The sequence below is a fragment of the Oncorhynchus nerka genome, linkage group LG24, assembly GCF_034236695.1.
Source record: "Oncorhynchus nerka isolate Pitt River linkage group LG24, Oner_Uvic_2.0, whole genome shotgun sequence".
Classification (NCBI taxonomy): domain Eukaryota; kingdom Metazoa; phylum Chordata; class Actinopteri; order Salmoniformes; family Salmonidae; genus Oncorhynchus; species Oncorhynchus nerka.
The window spans coordinates 58747111-58764143 of NC_088419.1; the positions used below are offsets into that span (position 1 = coordinate 58747111).

General features: G+C 42.1%; 1 protein-coding gene across 1 annotated transcript; it reads left to right on the forward strand.

The window, feature by feature from the left end:
* Positions 1-856: 856 nt before the first annotated feature.
* Positions 857-16718, forward strand: LOC115108297 (repulsive guidance molecule A-like). Its single transcript, XM_029632457.2, has 5 exons — positions 857-958; positions 7495-7535; positions 10037-10185; positions 12838-13349; positions 15140-16718. The coding sequence occupies exons 2-5, from the start codon at positions 7498-7500 to the stop codon at positions 15836-15838; spliced, it is 1398 nt and encodes a 465-aa protein (XP_029488317.1). The 5' UTR covers positions 857-958; positions 7495-7497; the 3' UTR covers positions 15839-16718.
* The last annotated feature ends 315 nt before the right edge of the window (positions 16719-17033 follow it).

The window sequence follows — 17033 nt, forward strand, 5'->3', positions numbered from 1 at the left end:
AGGTACATCACACTCACATCACTTCGGCCTATTTGCAAGAACCAACTGATAACCAAACACATTTTATGGGGCCCCAGCACATGATCAATCTTGTCGGGGAACGCCGTTCATGTGCTTGCAGTCTGAGGCCGAACCACATAAAAGAATTGGATGAGGGTAAACACATAAGAAGGCTTTTTCTTTGAAGGTGTTTTGATGCTGGAGTTTCAGCAAACTATGTCTGCAGGGTAAAAATGACAGAAATGAAGCTGTGGAGCTCACTTTACCCTTCATATTTGTCCAGAAAGATATTTTCCTTAATTTAATAAATGAATTGTAATGACATGATAGTATGGATCTAAGACTAGGTGCTGCAAATCAGTGTGTGATGGTAGAAGTTGGGGGTTGGAGGTGAGAGAGAGATGTGGATAGAACATGACAACACATAGAGCTCTCATTCACTTTGTACAGCGGTCCACATGCTCTGTTAACACTAGTGCATGGCCGTCTACACCATTGCGTCTGTCTGTCTGTCTGTCTGCCCCGCAGGCCTTTGGAGAATATGGGATGCCGTCCAAAAGCGACACATGTTGTCAAGCCAATGAATGTCTATGAGTGTGAGTGTGTGTGTGGGTGTGTACAGTACGTGTCTGTGTGTTTGTGTTTGTGCATGTTTGTGTGCATGCATGTGAATGTGTTTGAATCTTTTTTCCATTCTATTCTATTCTTCTTTTTTTTTCTTTTAGAAATGCCCTACCCAGATATGTAGGAATTAAAGAACATTGATCACTACTAATCAAAGTGCCGATTCTTTTAACGGACAGCTGTTGTCATATGCTTTAATTCCCAGCTATCTCCCCCTGTATAGCAGAACAGCACTTAGTCCACCAGTTGAGGTTGCAGGGGAACGAGGGTTAACTGTCTCTGCCTGGTCCAACTGCCCATACAGCATACAACAACGCACACATAGAAATCCAAGGTAAGTGACATTTTTTCCCTCTGACATTGCTTTCCAACCAATCAATCACTGTCAGATGCTGTACTGAAAAGAAAATACTAAACGCAAACTGTTGTTCATGACATACACTGTGAAAATGTAATTCTGGTCAGGGTCAATATTTGGCAATTTTGTATCTCAATTCATTCCTGCCAGTACTGAACAGTAAAATATAACTAAAAGCATCAATCCTCCTATGTCCATTCGAGTCCTTCTGCCCCTCTGGCTATACCAGAGGGGCAGTAGCTGATGACAATATGTGTTGACAAAATACATGTACTACCTCTCTGCGAGAAAGGAACGCGACTGCTTAGGGGTGACTATGATGTCTCTTTATAGCGAATATAAGAAACATCTGTTAGAAGCCAAGAAAACGACAGGAATATTTCATTTCCAAGCAGTTGAACACTGAATTCTTTACATGATACCCGGATCCTGTATCCTCAGTATTGTATTCAGTCAAGCAGCCCTGATCGGTGGGAATGTTTCCCCAAGACTCACAGTTTTGGGTTCCTTGCCCCACACAGAATCATTCTTTACATGCCTCCAGAGGTAAACCTTGGTGAATAGGGATTAGTAAACTACATTTGCACACTAGTCTCATGAGTTACCGTCTGCCTCTCCATCTATTCCTGGTCTTGGACTGTTGTTTGTGTGAGCTAAGGGTGGGAGAATAGCCTTCACTCATGTCAGATAGGCAGAGTCACACAGTGACGCATTTTGAGTTCATGCCATGTCACTTCAGGCATAGAATAGAGCACATTGCAATGGGACTGAAGGGTAGAAAAATCGAAACTCCAATAAAAATAAATAAATATGTAGGATTGGCCCCACATGGTTTGTAGAATATGGAGCAACTTACTTGAACTGTCACAAATGTCAGCTGAATTGTTAGACACTGAGGCCAAAAAGTATTGTGGTTACAAAAAAATATACATATATATGTTTTATGGCCAAAGGTGCAGTGAAATGTGGTTTTAAATGTATGCTAATGTTAATTGTAGACCTATGCATACCTTGTTGTTAGGAGTTTGGCGAAAAAGGAACATATATATGGAGATGGGCAATGGAGAGGAACATTTTCCCCCTATTGTCTTAACCTTTCATGTTTGCTTAACGCTTACCCATATGTGGATAGGTCATGGATAAGTATCATTGCACTCAGTCAAATGTTTACAGTTTCTGCAGGAGAAGAAAAAAGAGAGCCGTAGTAAAAAAAGGAAAGCAGAAGAGGAAACCTTGGGTCTTTGGTGACAGCATGGGGCAGATGCAGGAGGCTATAACTCTCTCTCTCTCTCTCCGGGCTGAGGGAGAACTTGCCTTCTTAGACAAATGGACTAACACACACAACCCACATCCCTCTTTCCACCTCCCTTACCTGTTAATGTAGGAAACACTCAACTCCGGAGTTGGAGAGGTCTGCGGTTTGAAGGTTCAATGATAGAACACAATCATGCGCTAGAGTCGATTCTTGGAAATATTCAACAATGTGTATATATTTTGGATTAAATGTACCTTTACTAGTTCAGGTAACCCATAAATAATGCAACATACTGTATATCCAATCCGAAAGAATGTATGTAAATTGGGAAGTCTTTTTTTCCCACTATATGTCGGACCCCAGTAAGACTACCTGTCGCCATTGGCACCGTCTAAAGGGGATCCTAATAAATCAAATCAAAGCTCGTAACATCGAAGAAAAGTGTGGTATGGATCACGGTCATTATCGTTTTATTCACTGGTGAAGCCTTTTAGAGCGGATTGTCCATCATTTCCTGGCGGAAAGAGTGTCATTACAAAGCAAAGCAATTGGCTATCTGTCTCTACTATTCAGCCTGCCCTAGGAGTCCAGATGAGGAGGAGGGGTGTCAGGAGAGGTGGGAAGTGGAAAGCCCAAGCATGTTCTAGCAAGGCAATGGAAAGCAAATCAGCTTGCGACCTGCATATGGCATAATGGCATTATCAATAAAGTACTGAAAGTGCTATTTGTGGTTGTGTTATAAAGTCTGTTTTTCAACACAAGAAATGTTTCTTGCTTCATCACTATCTATTTCACAGTCCTTGCAAATATATATTTGTTGCAATACCTAATGAAAGGGAGTGCAGGGCAGGCAAGGTACTTTGTGGTTAGATGACAGTTGAAAGATTAGGGAAGCTTCAGTGCTGATCTGTCTGCATGTTACACACACCTTTGCTAATCCTCCCACACATACCTCCCACCTCAGGGGCCCCGAAGCTTACTGGCTCCTGACTCACCTGCACTGCAGATACACAGGTAGTGTCAGGGTCAAAGGTGAGATCCCCCCTTTACTGTGGTCGGCCAGGCCATGCTGCACTCTCTCCCTTCGGGGAAGGATCAGAGGTCCCTCTGTATTCTGCTCTGCATGTATTTGCTCCATCATCCCTCATCACCCCCTGACCTAAAATCTATGGTTACCTGTCAGTTGACTATCTATTGAAAGGCACTGAGCTTGACGCTATGTCAACTACATTTGTTCTGTTGGAAAGGGGGAGAGAATTATTGCAAGAGAATAACAGAATTGAGAACAGGGACACTTCAGTGAAATGATTTACATTTTAGTTTAGGATTAGATTTAGGGTTCATAGATAACTGTATTTCATTATATACAACGTTTTCATTGTAGGCCCCTAGTCAAGATAATATCAATATGTTTTATCTACTGTCTGGATCAACAGTTAGTCAATGCAAAGTGCAAACGTATTTTTTTCAGATAGGAGATATGCAATAGTGCCCTCTCTCATGACATAACCGCCTTCACATGACCCACAAATAAATTAATCTGAATATTCTGGGGACAAAATCTTCAAGCAGTCCTATAACTAAATAATTTTCTGTTGAAAACCAGTGACCACACAACGTGTTCAAAAAGCATAGCCTCTGAAAGTAGATATACAGCTCCTTGATAACAGCTTATGTTGACTCAGGCACACACATTGCCAAAACACTGTAAACAGATGCACGCATGGCCTGCTATGGAGAGGGCTGCAAGCAGCTAGAAAAACACTGTGAGGATCCCCCTATGTGCTCTGTCAGGTATCAATCAGGGCTCGTAAGTGGGATCCTCGAGAGGAGATGCTATCAGGACAGCCCTGTACACACTCACACTGCTGGATGTCTTATCTACCTACAGATAACAGTCCCCTCGCTGTGAGTGGCCTGCCCTGCATCATGAAGCCATGCTCTCCCTACTGCTGCTCACTCAGAGACTCACAGTCATAAGGTACTAACTAGGCCACTTACCTTATACAAGAGCCCTTTAAAAGAACATTTGAGCACTTTCCACTTTAGACTTACGGAGTGGCTGCAGATCCAACTTTTCTAGACCCCTTATCCCATGGGCTAAAGGTCCCAAAGCTTCTGCGCATGTGCGGTATTCTCTACTTGCGCAAGTCTCTAATCTACTCATAGAAAACAGGCTACTCTGGTGAATGGTGCTTGTTTAATAACGTTCAACCCAAGCTGATAAAACAAGTCTGCAAGATCACGTTATGATAGTATTGTACATAACGGAACCAAATATAATAGCATAATATAATGTTACTGTAAAACAAAAAACACCATCTAATTTCTTATGAGATTTTAGGATGATTGTGCAAATCGTCACATTTTTCCTTCATGCGGCCACACTCAACAGCTCGTGCCACTAGGCAAAATATGTGATTGATAGAAATATGCAGTGCGGTTACCTGCGTATCCTACGGCCTAAATCTTACCCCTCATATTACAGGTGTATCAGAGAGTAAGCATTTCTCTAGATTTTGTTATCAGATTCTATCCCAAAAAATCTGGGGACAATTTCAGTGGACAAAGTTAGTGTGAAACAAACCCATGTTGTTTTGAATCATAAAGTTTTAGATAAGGATTGCTCTAAACAAGAGGTGTGTACTAGTTTGTAAAGGTTTTCAGGAGAGCACTGGCCCAGTTTTCTGGTTTCATCCAGACCACAGCGCAATGGACCTAGTAACAAAAACAAGCACCACGGTGTGGAGCTGGTCCCACAGTGTGAGGACCTTAATGAGGAACATGTGGCGCTGCCCAGACACACAGTCAGAGGAAACCCAATCCCCTCTCCTTTTCTTCCCCCTCTCTCCTGCTCCTGCACCCCCCCCACACCTTCTCGTTTCACTCTCTTCTTCTCTTTTACGCTACAATTGCCAGATTCCTGGGGATCTTTCTCTCACTGTCTGACTCTCAAAACCCTTTCCCTCTTCTTTAATTCCAGTGTCCTTACTCATACTACTCATTCTCATCAAACCCCATGTTTTCGTCAGTTACTCTCTCCTTACTCCTTTTTTTACTATATATTATCACTCTTCCAATCCCTATCTTTGCTTCTTGCCAAAATGCCTCTGATCCCTTTCTCTTTATTTCTCTTGTTTCTCCAACTCACAAATGGAGCCCAGCTGTTCCTTCTCACTGGCCTGGCATTCAGGCCTGCCGTGAGGCGGATGGCTAATTTTACCAGACTGACCTCATTTTTCTATTGTATTAGAACAAGTGATCCAGTGTCGGGAGAAATGTACTGGCTTTAAGAGGCAGAATATGCATATTTGCTGGGTCATGCAATGCAATATGCTCAGAAGGAAAGGGGGAAGAAAGAGCTCTTTCTCTGCCTATCAAGCTCTACGGACCATCTATAGGGGGTCTCTTTCATGTGAAGAATTCATCTGGTCCATCCATCTGGATGGATTAGCTGTTTGCTTCACTGAGCTATGTTTGAATGATTCACAAATTAGGGCTGTAACGGTCATGGAATTTTGAATGACGGTTATTGGTCGGCCAAATGACCGCGGTCACTGTTAAAACCGTTCAAATAGCAAAAATATGTAACAATGTTTATTCTCTTCCGCGCCTGACTGCATGTGCTGTCGTAGAAATAGAATGAATAGAACAGGCATCCGCGTTCAAGTTAATGATGGCATAATGGGTGGACTGGTGGCCATTGTGAGTGTACCCATAGGAGCAAAGCAGGAAGTAAAAGCAGGAAGTGTACCCATCAATATGGGTTTGACTAGGTGGTATACAGCTACGACAGGAAGTGACTTTTTCGTAGCAGGTCAGGAGAACCTACGCAACAAGTTAGGAGAATTAACGTACAGTAGCAGGTTAGGATAATTTAGGGTTAAGGTTAGCTAAAATGCTCTCCTAACCTGCTACGAAAAGTCACTTCGGGGCGTAGCTGTATTTCATCTAGTCACAACCATCAATATGTGCTGTGATTTGTTGAATCAACTCAACTGACATTACATAAAATACATTCCATTGCATGAGCAACACATATAATTAAGAATTAGAATACTAGAATGGACATCAATCAATAAATCAAATGTATTTATAAAGCCCTTTTTACATCAACAGCTGTCACAAAGTGCTTATACAGAAACCTAGAATAAAACCCCAAAGAGCAAGCGATGCAGATGTAGAAGCGCGGTGGCTAGGAAAAACTCCCTAAAAAGGCAGGAACCTAGGAAGAAACCTAAAGAGGTACCAGGTTCTGAGGGGGGCCAGTCCTCTTCTGGCTGTGCCTGTATAAACAATATTTATAATTACAGTATATGATCATATTTTACGTTGACAATAATTCTATTACACAATTTATGATATATCACAAGTTTGTTTTATTTTCCTGCATAAGTTAAATCAGGATTATGCCTCTACTGCCATTCATTCCAATTAGACTTATCCCTGACCAATATGGCTGCCATTTTCCAACCATTCTGGAACTTTGAGGGTTTATGACATTGTCCCTCCAGTAATTTAATAGGATCTCTTATGTAGCCACATCAGTTAACATCATTCGAATGAACATTCTACACACGTCACAATACTAGGCAGCCATTGCGAGTATACCCATGAATTTACCAGTCAAATTGCCATGGCTATAGGTTCCAAGTCCGTTCTATTCATTCTATTTCTATGTGTGCTGCTGCAGGGAGGGGGGCATTGTCTAGGGCAACCGAAGACTTGTTTGCTACAACACCCTGCTTGTTTCAGCAAGGAGTAAAGAGTCCATGTTACCGCAAAAATGGACTTAGCCATGCGAATGGACGGCAGTCCCGTCTTCAGTCAGCTGTTTGTTCTACAAAAAAAATCATAACGGTCATGACGGTTATTTTATTTTCATGAGGGTCTTCATTCATAACATGGGTTACATGGTTATACGGTAATTGTGCTATCCCTAGTGAAAGTCATATCAATTCTTCAATGGACAAAGAGTCTACATTTATTTTGAGAGGGTCAGTTCACAATTCAGGACAAACCTGGAGAAGTGTTATCATTTACAACTGACGTCTTGTAAATGTTTGGATTCAGTTAGTGAAGTAGGCTATAGAGAAAATATAAACAAGTGAAAAAGGTAGCACTAAGCATGTTGTATTGGTTTCTCTTTAAAGACGCAAATCACAAATTGCCCCAATTGACTTTTTCATAAATACATATTCAAAAATAATTGTATTTGCCTTCAATCACAATAACTCATTTCTTTTTTTTCTTACAGAAAATGTTGTCTACAGATCCTGAAGATGAGCATTTTGAGAGGTGAGAGACATCCTGAAACTGTGTTAGGAATATGCACATGCCTTGCTACGGTCTCATGTCTAATGACTATCTGCAAACCCATGCAGCAGGGAGTTTGAAATGTGTCCGTAGTAGAGAACAGCCATGAAACAGATCAAGCCCAAAATTAGCTGAACAAACACAGTACGTTGACCCTCGCGGGACAGACTTGGCACAGTGTATCAACTGTGGTGGAGGAGGCCCTTCTGACAGAACAGAACAATCCAAACGTTCCACTTAGGTTGAGCTGTCTTCATTTCCCCCTCCAATATATATATCAACCCCACATCAACAAGGACTATGAGGACCTTTCACAAGACTGACAGAGCACCTGAATCACACCATTTTGTGGGCCAGAGGAGCCAGCATGTGTATAGAGAACCCAGTGATCCAATACCTGTCTGGGTTCAAGTTTCAAGTTACACGTTTTTGGGATACGCATGGTATACATCGTCCAATGAAATTCTTACTTGCAGGTTCCTTTTTGTCAGTGCAACAACAATAGGAAATAGTCAAACATAAATGGCAGTAGAATAGAATAAACATTTTAGCATAAGTATAATACAGGCACAATTTGTGATTGATAGAAATATGCAGTGCGGTTACCTGCGTATCCTACGGCCTAAATCTTACCCCTCATATTACAGGTGTATCAGAGAGTAAGCATTTCTCCAATATTTACATGTGTATTGGGGAAGGGGTGGAGGGCAAGTGTATTAATTGAGCACAGGAGGTTGGTGGCATCTTAATTGGGGAGGACGGGCTCGTGGAAATGGCAGGAGCAGAGCTAGTGAAATGGTATCAAATACATTAAACACATGGTTTCCATGTGTTTGATGCCCCATGTGTTTGATGCCATTTCATTCGCTCCGTTCCAGCCATTATTATGAGCAGTCCTCCCCTCAGCAGCCTCCACTCAAATTGAGCAGTATAATAATTCAGTTGCTTCTAATAAAGTAAAAAGAGGTATGCAGCCCGGCGCACAGAATGTTCAATTTGTCTGAGTAAATTCCGTTTTAAATCCAATTACAGAATTATGCTGAGTATGATTGTTGATCTTCTTTACACCAATATTTGATTGGCTAATTAGTTGTCCATTAAAAACCCTACATTTACATGACATGAGAACCACAGAAACACAGTGGTGGCCATGGAGCAAAACCCAATGATTCTGCTCCATGCAGATGGACCTGCTTTGCAGCTGTGCAAATGAAAGACGAGTGTCGTTCAAGGCAAGGGATGGAAAGTTGGCCACAAAAAGAGAAAGCGTAACATACAAGTTGCTAACTGAAAATGTAATGGAAAAAATAATAGCAGCAGTTAGCTGAGAGAAAATAATTCATGGAGAATGTCTCTTCTGTATAAGTATTAATAAGCTGCCAATCTTTATGGAGATATAATACTAGGGGGGAATGCTACACATTGACCAGATTTACCATCTCTGGCAATGTTTAGTGACCTCAGGTATGAACAACATCCAGGGTAACTTATGTAAACCCATATGTATGCATACCAGTGGAGGCTGCTGAGGGGAGGACGGCTCATAATAATGGCTGGAATGGAGTCAATGGAATGGCATCAATCCTGTGGTTTCCTTTTGGTTGATACCATTCCATTGACTCCATTCCATTCCATTCCAATGAGCCTCCACTGATGCATACATGATTGTAGGTCACCACTGAGTGTGTATGACCTGCCTCCCCAACAATTTTTCAACTTAATAGCAAAGCGACAAACGGCAAGCTCACTCCCTCATGCTGTTCATATGCCACAAATATGTTATTCAAACCTAGGGTAATTTACTACCACATAATGCCTAACTTTGTTATTCATGCTAGGTGTTATGACGCCATTGTTCTCCTGGGTGAGCATTTTCTTCAGAAAGTAGGGAAAATAATGTAATGATTTAAGTGAAGCAGAGAGAAACAACAGGGTTGTTTGCATTGGGCCATTTGCTCTCCAGCTATGTTGAGACTCAGGGAGATCAAACAGGACAACTGCCACAGCTGAATGCTTTATAGTGCAGAGAGGGAGCTATGTGGACAGAGCTACAACTCCTATCTCGAACTCTCTCCTGAAAGAGGTTTACTATTTCTTTCAGATAAATCATGTAGGCTGCAAACATCATGTTTTAGTTGTAAGTGTAATTAGATGTGAGAAAAATGAATTGTCATCAGCCCTATCCTGGCCGAATACTTCTTATAATTGGCTACCAACTACTACAATGATCATTTCGAAACGACTCCATTGTCTTTAGAAACACTTTCCATTGGCTTAGTCCCAATGTCCCATGATTGCCATAAACCGCATTATGTAAATATAAAGTGGTCAACGAATAATTAGTATTTCATTGGCCAACAACCACATCTGAGTCCCGTCTACGATGTTTAGACCCCTCCCACGTAGAGCCGCCCTGAAGACTGGGCCCTTTTTGAATGACAGCGCAGGAGAAAGAATACGAATGTTTGTCTAATTTCACGCAGCTACAGCGTCGATGAGCAGCAGTCGAAGAACTCCATTCTAACTGAATGGATTGGCATGGGGAGAAGCGGACCTCAAAACTTGGCTAAGCGGCAGCTTTGGAACTGTATTACTTTTACGATGGTTTTACTTTCGCTGCTGCTCCGACCAGGTAAGGCAACATATTATGTATGTTCTCCTGTGTGCATGCAAAACATTTTTCCCGCACCCAGAATGATTGATGGAAGACTTTCTTGGTTGTGTTAATGGTGCGAGACTAGTTCACAAAAACACTTACGCTTTCGGGAATAGTTATGAACTGAAACATGGGACTGTATTTTGTTTACCCTGTATATTGCTGTTATTTCGGAGTTGTAACAAATCCCTGTTTGAACTATTAAGTTAAGTCGGTAATCAGCGAGCTAGCTTGCTGCGTGCCTAAAACGGGCAGTTAGCGGCTAGCTAAACTACACGATCTAAGTTTGCTAACCGTTTGCTCAAAGTATCTAGTTCATATGCATTATATCCCGAACATGTTTTTTTTCACGATCGAAACTAGCTATAGACCTAATGATGTATTCACACACGAAGTCTAAAATAAAGTTTCACGTTACTTGTAGAAGTTGGCTAATTAAGCACATTAGCATTTAGCTTGCTAGCCCTTTGACGTCGCATTTACAAATGTGTATTCGAAAATGTTTGTAAAGTAGCGACACATGGCTAACACGTTTTAACATGTAAGTTAGCTTGCTAACCGTTAACGCCGTGGTTCGTTTTAGTCGATGGTGTCTTTAAGTTCACGCTTCATTTGTTATTACAATGCATTGGTCAGACTTTTCGGCCTCAACGTGTCCATCGTAACTTTAAAAAACTTCGGCCCGAGCTTTGTATGCATGAGCGACACGACACATTGTGTAAGTGTGGTGATTTGTTAGTTTGAATAACTTTCGAAGGTATTTGAAAAATTACGCAATGCCCAGTTAACGTTACAAGTTTAAGTCACAAGAGTTGTTACAGATAAATACATGGGGATTTGAGACGAATGTGTTTTTGTTCCAATCGTTTCGTGATATGTTGTAGTGTTTTGACAATTTTCACCGTAGATCCTTAGATGAGCTTCAGATAAAGTTGGACGCTATAAATTCAAATAAATGGAATTGCATTGCAACACAGTATCCTATAAATTAGTATTAGTTGAGTTTTAAATTATTACTTCCCCATAATGTTGTAGACTGCTATGACATGGTTATTGTGCATTTTGGTTTTTGTATTCATGTACATAGCAGGATGCGTAAGATCATCGTTGTAATACTGGATATGCCATGCTTGCCTTGTTTACATTCTAAAGCCACCCTCTTATTTTGTTTCCATTAAAACTGTTCTCACGCGCCTATTGAAATATATTTTCCCCTATGCAAATTCGTCCTATTCTCTTAATCCTTTCCCATTTCCGCACATAGTTCTCACATTGCGTCTTGTCAAGGTCTGACCATAAAGCCTTTAGAGATGGACATGGTGGTTGATTGCGCTGTGATTGCCAGATGGACAACATTCTAAGCAGAGTTTGGTGATCTCCCTCCAAACACATGGATCATTGGTGGAATTTAGAAGCGGGATGTAAAATACTTCTAAAATGACCTCTCACACGACATCTCACTTTTGATGAACAGTTGCCGAGACCCATGTAGGGCATTAGTCACTTGAAAATGCTTTCACAGTTTTGCAACCAGTTCTTTCCCCACTGTCTGGGGAACAAATCAATAAAAATGACAAGATTTGTATTATTGTAAGCTCATCATGCCTTTTGGTGTTAACAGTCTGGAGGCCTAGTGTTAATTATCCGATCTTTTGTCAATGTGAATATGATTATTGTTCATAGTTCCGTTTTTATTCTTGTTGAGGCTGTAGTATTAAAGTGGATGTAATGTATGTGACATCGTGTGACACGTGCACAGGTGAGGCAATAAATGAATGCCATGCAATGCACCTGTCACCTCAAGATAAGCCTATGGGCTTCTCAAACGTGAAACATCGGAATATATAGTCTCCTTGTTACCCCCAAAACATATTTACTGCCAGATACAGTACTGAGTAATAACTTAACACAGGAAGTGCTGAATTTATACGATCCTGACTGGGTCTTACATCCTTGCCTTCGACCAGCTGTTAGTTGGTTGCTGAACAAGCACTGCTCTTTGTGCAGTTCCTCTTGGGTCTGAAGTCAACCTCATATACAGTGGGCATGTGCACCTTTATTGCGCCTCCTATTGGCCAAGCAAAATCCAAACCACATTCATCACCTTTTAGCAAACTAGATAGATTGGCTTCCTCCAGCAGTGAAGCACGGTTATTTTTGTGGCAGTTAGTTGTGGGGGATATTAAGTTTTGACTGAGACGGGGTATGGTACCATGTCCCTGTGGGCTGGCGCATTTGGGGTTTAAGTGGCAATTTTTCAAATGTGAACTCTATATGTGGACTAGTTTAACTGTCCTGCTGCAAGTAGCTGGGTTGTACAGCTGATGTGTTAACTCAGAAAATTAATTGTAACAGTTATTAAGTAGTGAATAGACTTGCCCAATTACTGTGATTTCTATTGGAAACCTATTTTATATGGTCGTTTAGAGTAGTGTTAAGCAGTTTTTGCCTCAATTTTTCATAGTAAGAGTTCAGACAAACACATTCGTATACACCACCATTTAACTAGTTTCCGCTTCGGTGTACACTGGTTCATTAGCTAAATGACTTTCCTCACATGTTTCTGTTCACCTGTTGTTGGTAATGATAAACATGTAACACCTGTCCCCTGTTTCCTCCCCCCTACAGCACACTGCCAACAGTGCCGGATCCAGCGCTGCAATGCGGAGTACGTAGCCTCTACCTCTCCCTCTAGTGGTCTCCAGGAAGATTCCCTGTCCGATGTGGACTACTGCATTGCCTTGCGTGCCTACGCCCTGTGTACCCGCCGCACAGCGCGCAGCTGCAGGGGTGACCTTGTCTACCACTCGGCCGTGTTCCGTATCAAAGAGCTCTTCACCCAGCACAACTGCTCCAGCGACGGGCCCACCTCCTCGGCCAGGGCCCCTAGCACCTCCAGGCCAGTCGTGTCCGAGCTGTGCGACTACGAGAGCCGTGTGCTGGCCTCGGGCCCTGCCGGCCAGGGAAAGAAGTATGCCCACTGTGGATTATTCGGGGACCCACACCTGCGGACGTTCCGCGACGAGTTCCAGACCTGCAAGGTGGAGGGGGCGTGGCCTCTTATCGATAACCGTTACCTGTCGGTGCAGGTGACCAACGTACCTGTTGTCCTGGGCTCCAGCGCCACCGCCACCAGCAAGGTAGGCCAAGTCATGGGTTCATGTATGGTGGTTTTGATGTCAGTAAAACATAGGGCCCCAATCATAACAACGGTACCTGAACTGTATGTCATACATTACATTTGAAAGGAGACTGACACGTGTATCTCAAGTTAGGTTCTGTCTGCAGTGACTTTACCTCTCCTTTTCCAGACACCAGGGGAGAAGGGCTACTTAGTGGTGTTGGATCACAGACATGCTTGAGCGCTCTACCTTTAACACATGGGTGGTCAGTCATGTGGTAGTGATTAACGCTTGCCCCAACAGTTCCCTCTCCCACAATTGGATTTTAAAAATAAAGTTCTCCACTGTAGTCAAATAATGAACAGATTTTTCTTGAAATATGGAATCATTTGAAAAATAATTTGATTTATAAAAAAATATATATATATATTTCTACTGATTTTGTTTGGTTTATCGTAATACCATTTTATCCTCAAGTCGACATTTAAACCTGGTTCTTCATATTGAAAGCCACACTTGGAGCTTGTCTTAATACATTTGTAGATATGCACTGGATGAATACAACACTTGGTAGACACTAAAAAGTAGGGCTAAATTTAGACTCGCTTACTATGCCACATTTGCTCAAATAATCTGTATTCATTAGTGAATTTTTCAGCTCATGTAGATTACAAGCAAATACACAAAGGATTGGGTCTTGGACTACCTAGACCTCTGAGAAGCTCAATAGACCTAGGCCAAATCATCTAGACAGGCTAGATTTGATAAAAGTGATAATGACTTAATGAGTTTGCTGAACCTCAAGGGCTTTTGTAAATAACCTATGCTAGATTGCGTATGAGTTCGAAGTAAACCAAACACTACTAAAGGGAGAACAGATTTCAGAGCCAACTATTTCAAATTATACATTTTTGTTCATATGGGTGGAGGGAATGCAACGCCAATACCGCATGCCCCCACCGTCCGCTTGAATTGGGACAACTGTCGGTACAGAAAGGAAAATCCTTCATCAAATCAGTATCCCCTTAACTGTGAAGTGAACCATAGCCGGCTCTTTGACAAAGCCGTGAAAATGTTTGCATAGTACCAAAAATCCAGACTCCACTCCAGAGTCGTGTCAGAGCTCTGGCACAGTGGCAGTTGTGGTGGATGGTATTTCTGATTTTCTGGGACTGGGACTATCAGACAGCTGGGTTTGTTTTGCTCCATCACTCTTGTATGGCTCCATACTCTTTCTTACATGTGCCATGTTTTATGACATTTACACTATTTATTTTCGATTGCACAGATTAATGTGGGAACACTCATTAGTTGGCCTAGTTGTTTCTTTGGATTTGGTTATTATAAGTTAGTGGTCCAAGACATCATCAATGTGTTGCTGATGTTTTCTAGTCCACATTTACTGGAAAATAAGTATAATGAATATTTCTGCTCACGGTGCATTCCTTCCATCAGATTACACAAAAGCTCTTACACCTTTTCTAAGAGAGAGACTGGAGTTTGTTTTCAAACTTTAAAATTAACCTTTCAATGTCATAAAAAGTTAAGGCCCTGCTGACACACTGTGGCTCAAAATGGTACTACACCCGTTGAAGGCCTCTGATGGCATCTGCTGCTTAGTTGTTAGTAATCAGGGTGTATGCAGGATAATGCCTCGACAGCTTTTACCATCAGCATAGTTATTATAGTTCTATGTACTAAAAGTTGTCCACCAAACAAAACTACAGAAAGTAAGATTTTGATTTCAATGTAATCATTAATTGACTTGCCTTTGTCTTGCCTTTTGTCTCTTCATTGTTCTCTTCCAGATAACAGTGATCTTCAAGTCGTACCACGGCTGTACAGAGCAGAAGGTGTACCAGGCTACCACCGAGGACCTTCCCTCTGCCTTCCAGGACGGCTCTCGGAGTGGCGGGGAGGGGGGCAGTCTGTGGATCGTAGAAAAGGTTGGCTCCGGGGGCCGCCTGGTGACGATCCAGGCCCGCTACATTGGGACGTCCATCATAGTGCGCCGAGTGGGGCGCTACCTTACCTTCGCCATCCGCATGCCAGAGGACACCCTTGACTTTTCTGAGGAGAACAGTGGGCTGCAGCTTTGTCTGCACGGGTGCCCTCGCAACGAGCTCATCAAGGAGCACACGCTGGGGCGCCAGCCCCTTCACCCCCACCTCCCGGGCTCCCGGTCTAACCCTGAGCTGGGGCCCCTACTGCCCCCACATCAGATCTACACAGTGGAGCGTGCCACAGCCAAGTGCAGAGAGACCCTGCAAGTGGAGGACATATACTTCCAGTCATGTGTGTTTGACCTGCTCACCACAGGGGACCCTGAGTTCTCCATGGCAGCCTACGGGGCTCTGGAGGATCTGAAGGCCCTTCCTCCCAGCAAACTGAAGCAAAACTCTCCCAGGACTCCTCATGTTCCACAAAACAGAGGGGGGCTACACATGTTGGCCACAGCCACCCCCAGTCTGGTCACACTCCTGCTCCTGGTTCTACTGCTTTTGTAAAGAGCGAATACAACACGCAAACAAAGTGGAAGTGATGCCAGCTTGAAGGAGTTTTTTTGCATTTGTGAATGTTGTAGTTCTTTTCCTGTCACTAAACCATTTTGTAGGATTGATCCCTCAAAGGATACCAGTGCTTCTTGTTCCCCCCAGACACGTTGGCTGCCAGCTTCTACCACTTAATTGAATCTGAGCCTGAATGCACGCAATCAGGTGGGATCGGTGGTTAAGTGCGTAATGCACTCTCTATTTTCACACTTGTAAATTGGATTAAGACAGTTACAGGATGCTTCAATGGGAAATTCATCGTAACGTGGTTCTGTGCACCGGCTGTAAATGCATCTTATCAAAAGTATTAGTGAATTTCATATTTTTGGGGAATACATCAAGATGCACACAATCGTGTCAGATATCATCAGAGAACGCATCAGGCTTACGTGTAAATAGTCTATAGTGCAGGGACTTCTGGAATGTGTATCATTAGGCACTTAACGGTTAACGCTCCAAGTTTAGTTCCTCAATGTTGTCATATTTACTGGAAAATGTTTCTTACATGATAAGCCAACAACTAAACGAAAATACTACCTATCCAAATGTATTTGGGTTTTGGTGTAATATTCTCAGTACTTTTCACTCCACCCAAGTGTGATCGCATTATCAGTTTGGTGAAACACTCCCTCTTCAAGCTGCTTCCAGTTTTTTTTTAAAGGTAAAGAAACAATCTCTATATAATAATATATTGAAAGAGTGTATGTTTTATATTGTGTACATTTGCCTGTGTATAGATTGTTTTACACTTGTTGTGATTAGTTAGGTATTTTTGAATGAACTAATGTGTTTTACCTTATCTGTAATTTTCCATATTAAAAAGTGTTGGACACCATCTTTGTATGTCATTTATGATTAAGCTTTCAAGAGTCGACGTCTACAGCACAAGGATTCAGTATGTGAGTGGGACCATGGAGAATATTTGCTAGTGTTAATCTGTCAATTCTGGGTAAACTAAGTCTTCCTAAAGGGTTGCAATTTATGTTTTGCGTTGGCCAGTGACTTTCTACATACAGTGCCTTCAGATGTATTCGCTCCTTGACCTTAAATTTTGTTACAGCCTGAAGTTAAAATGGAATACATTTAATGTTTCTCACTGACCTACACACTATCTCGATGTCAAAGTGGGATTGTTTTTAAACTTTACAAA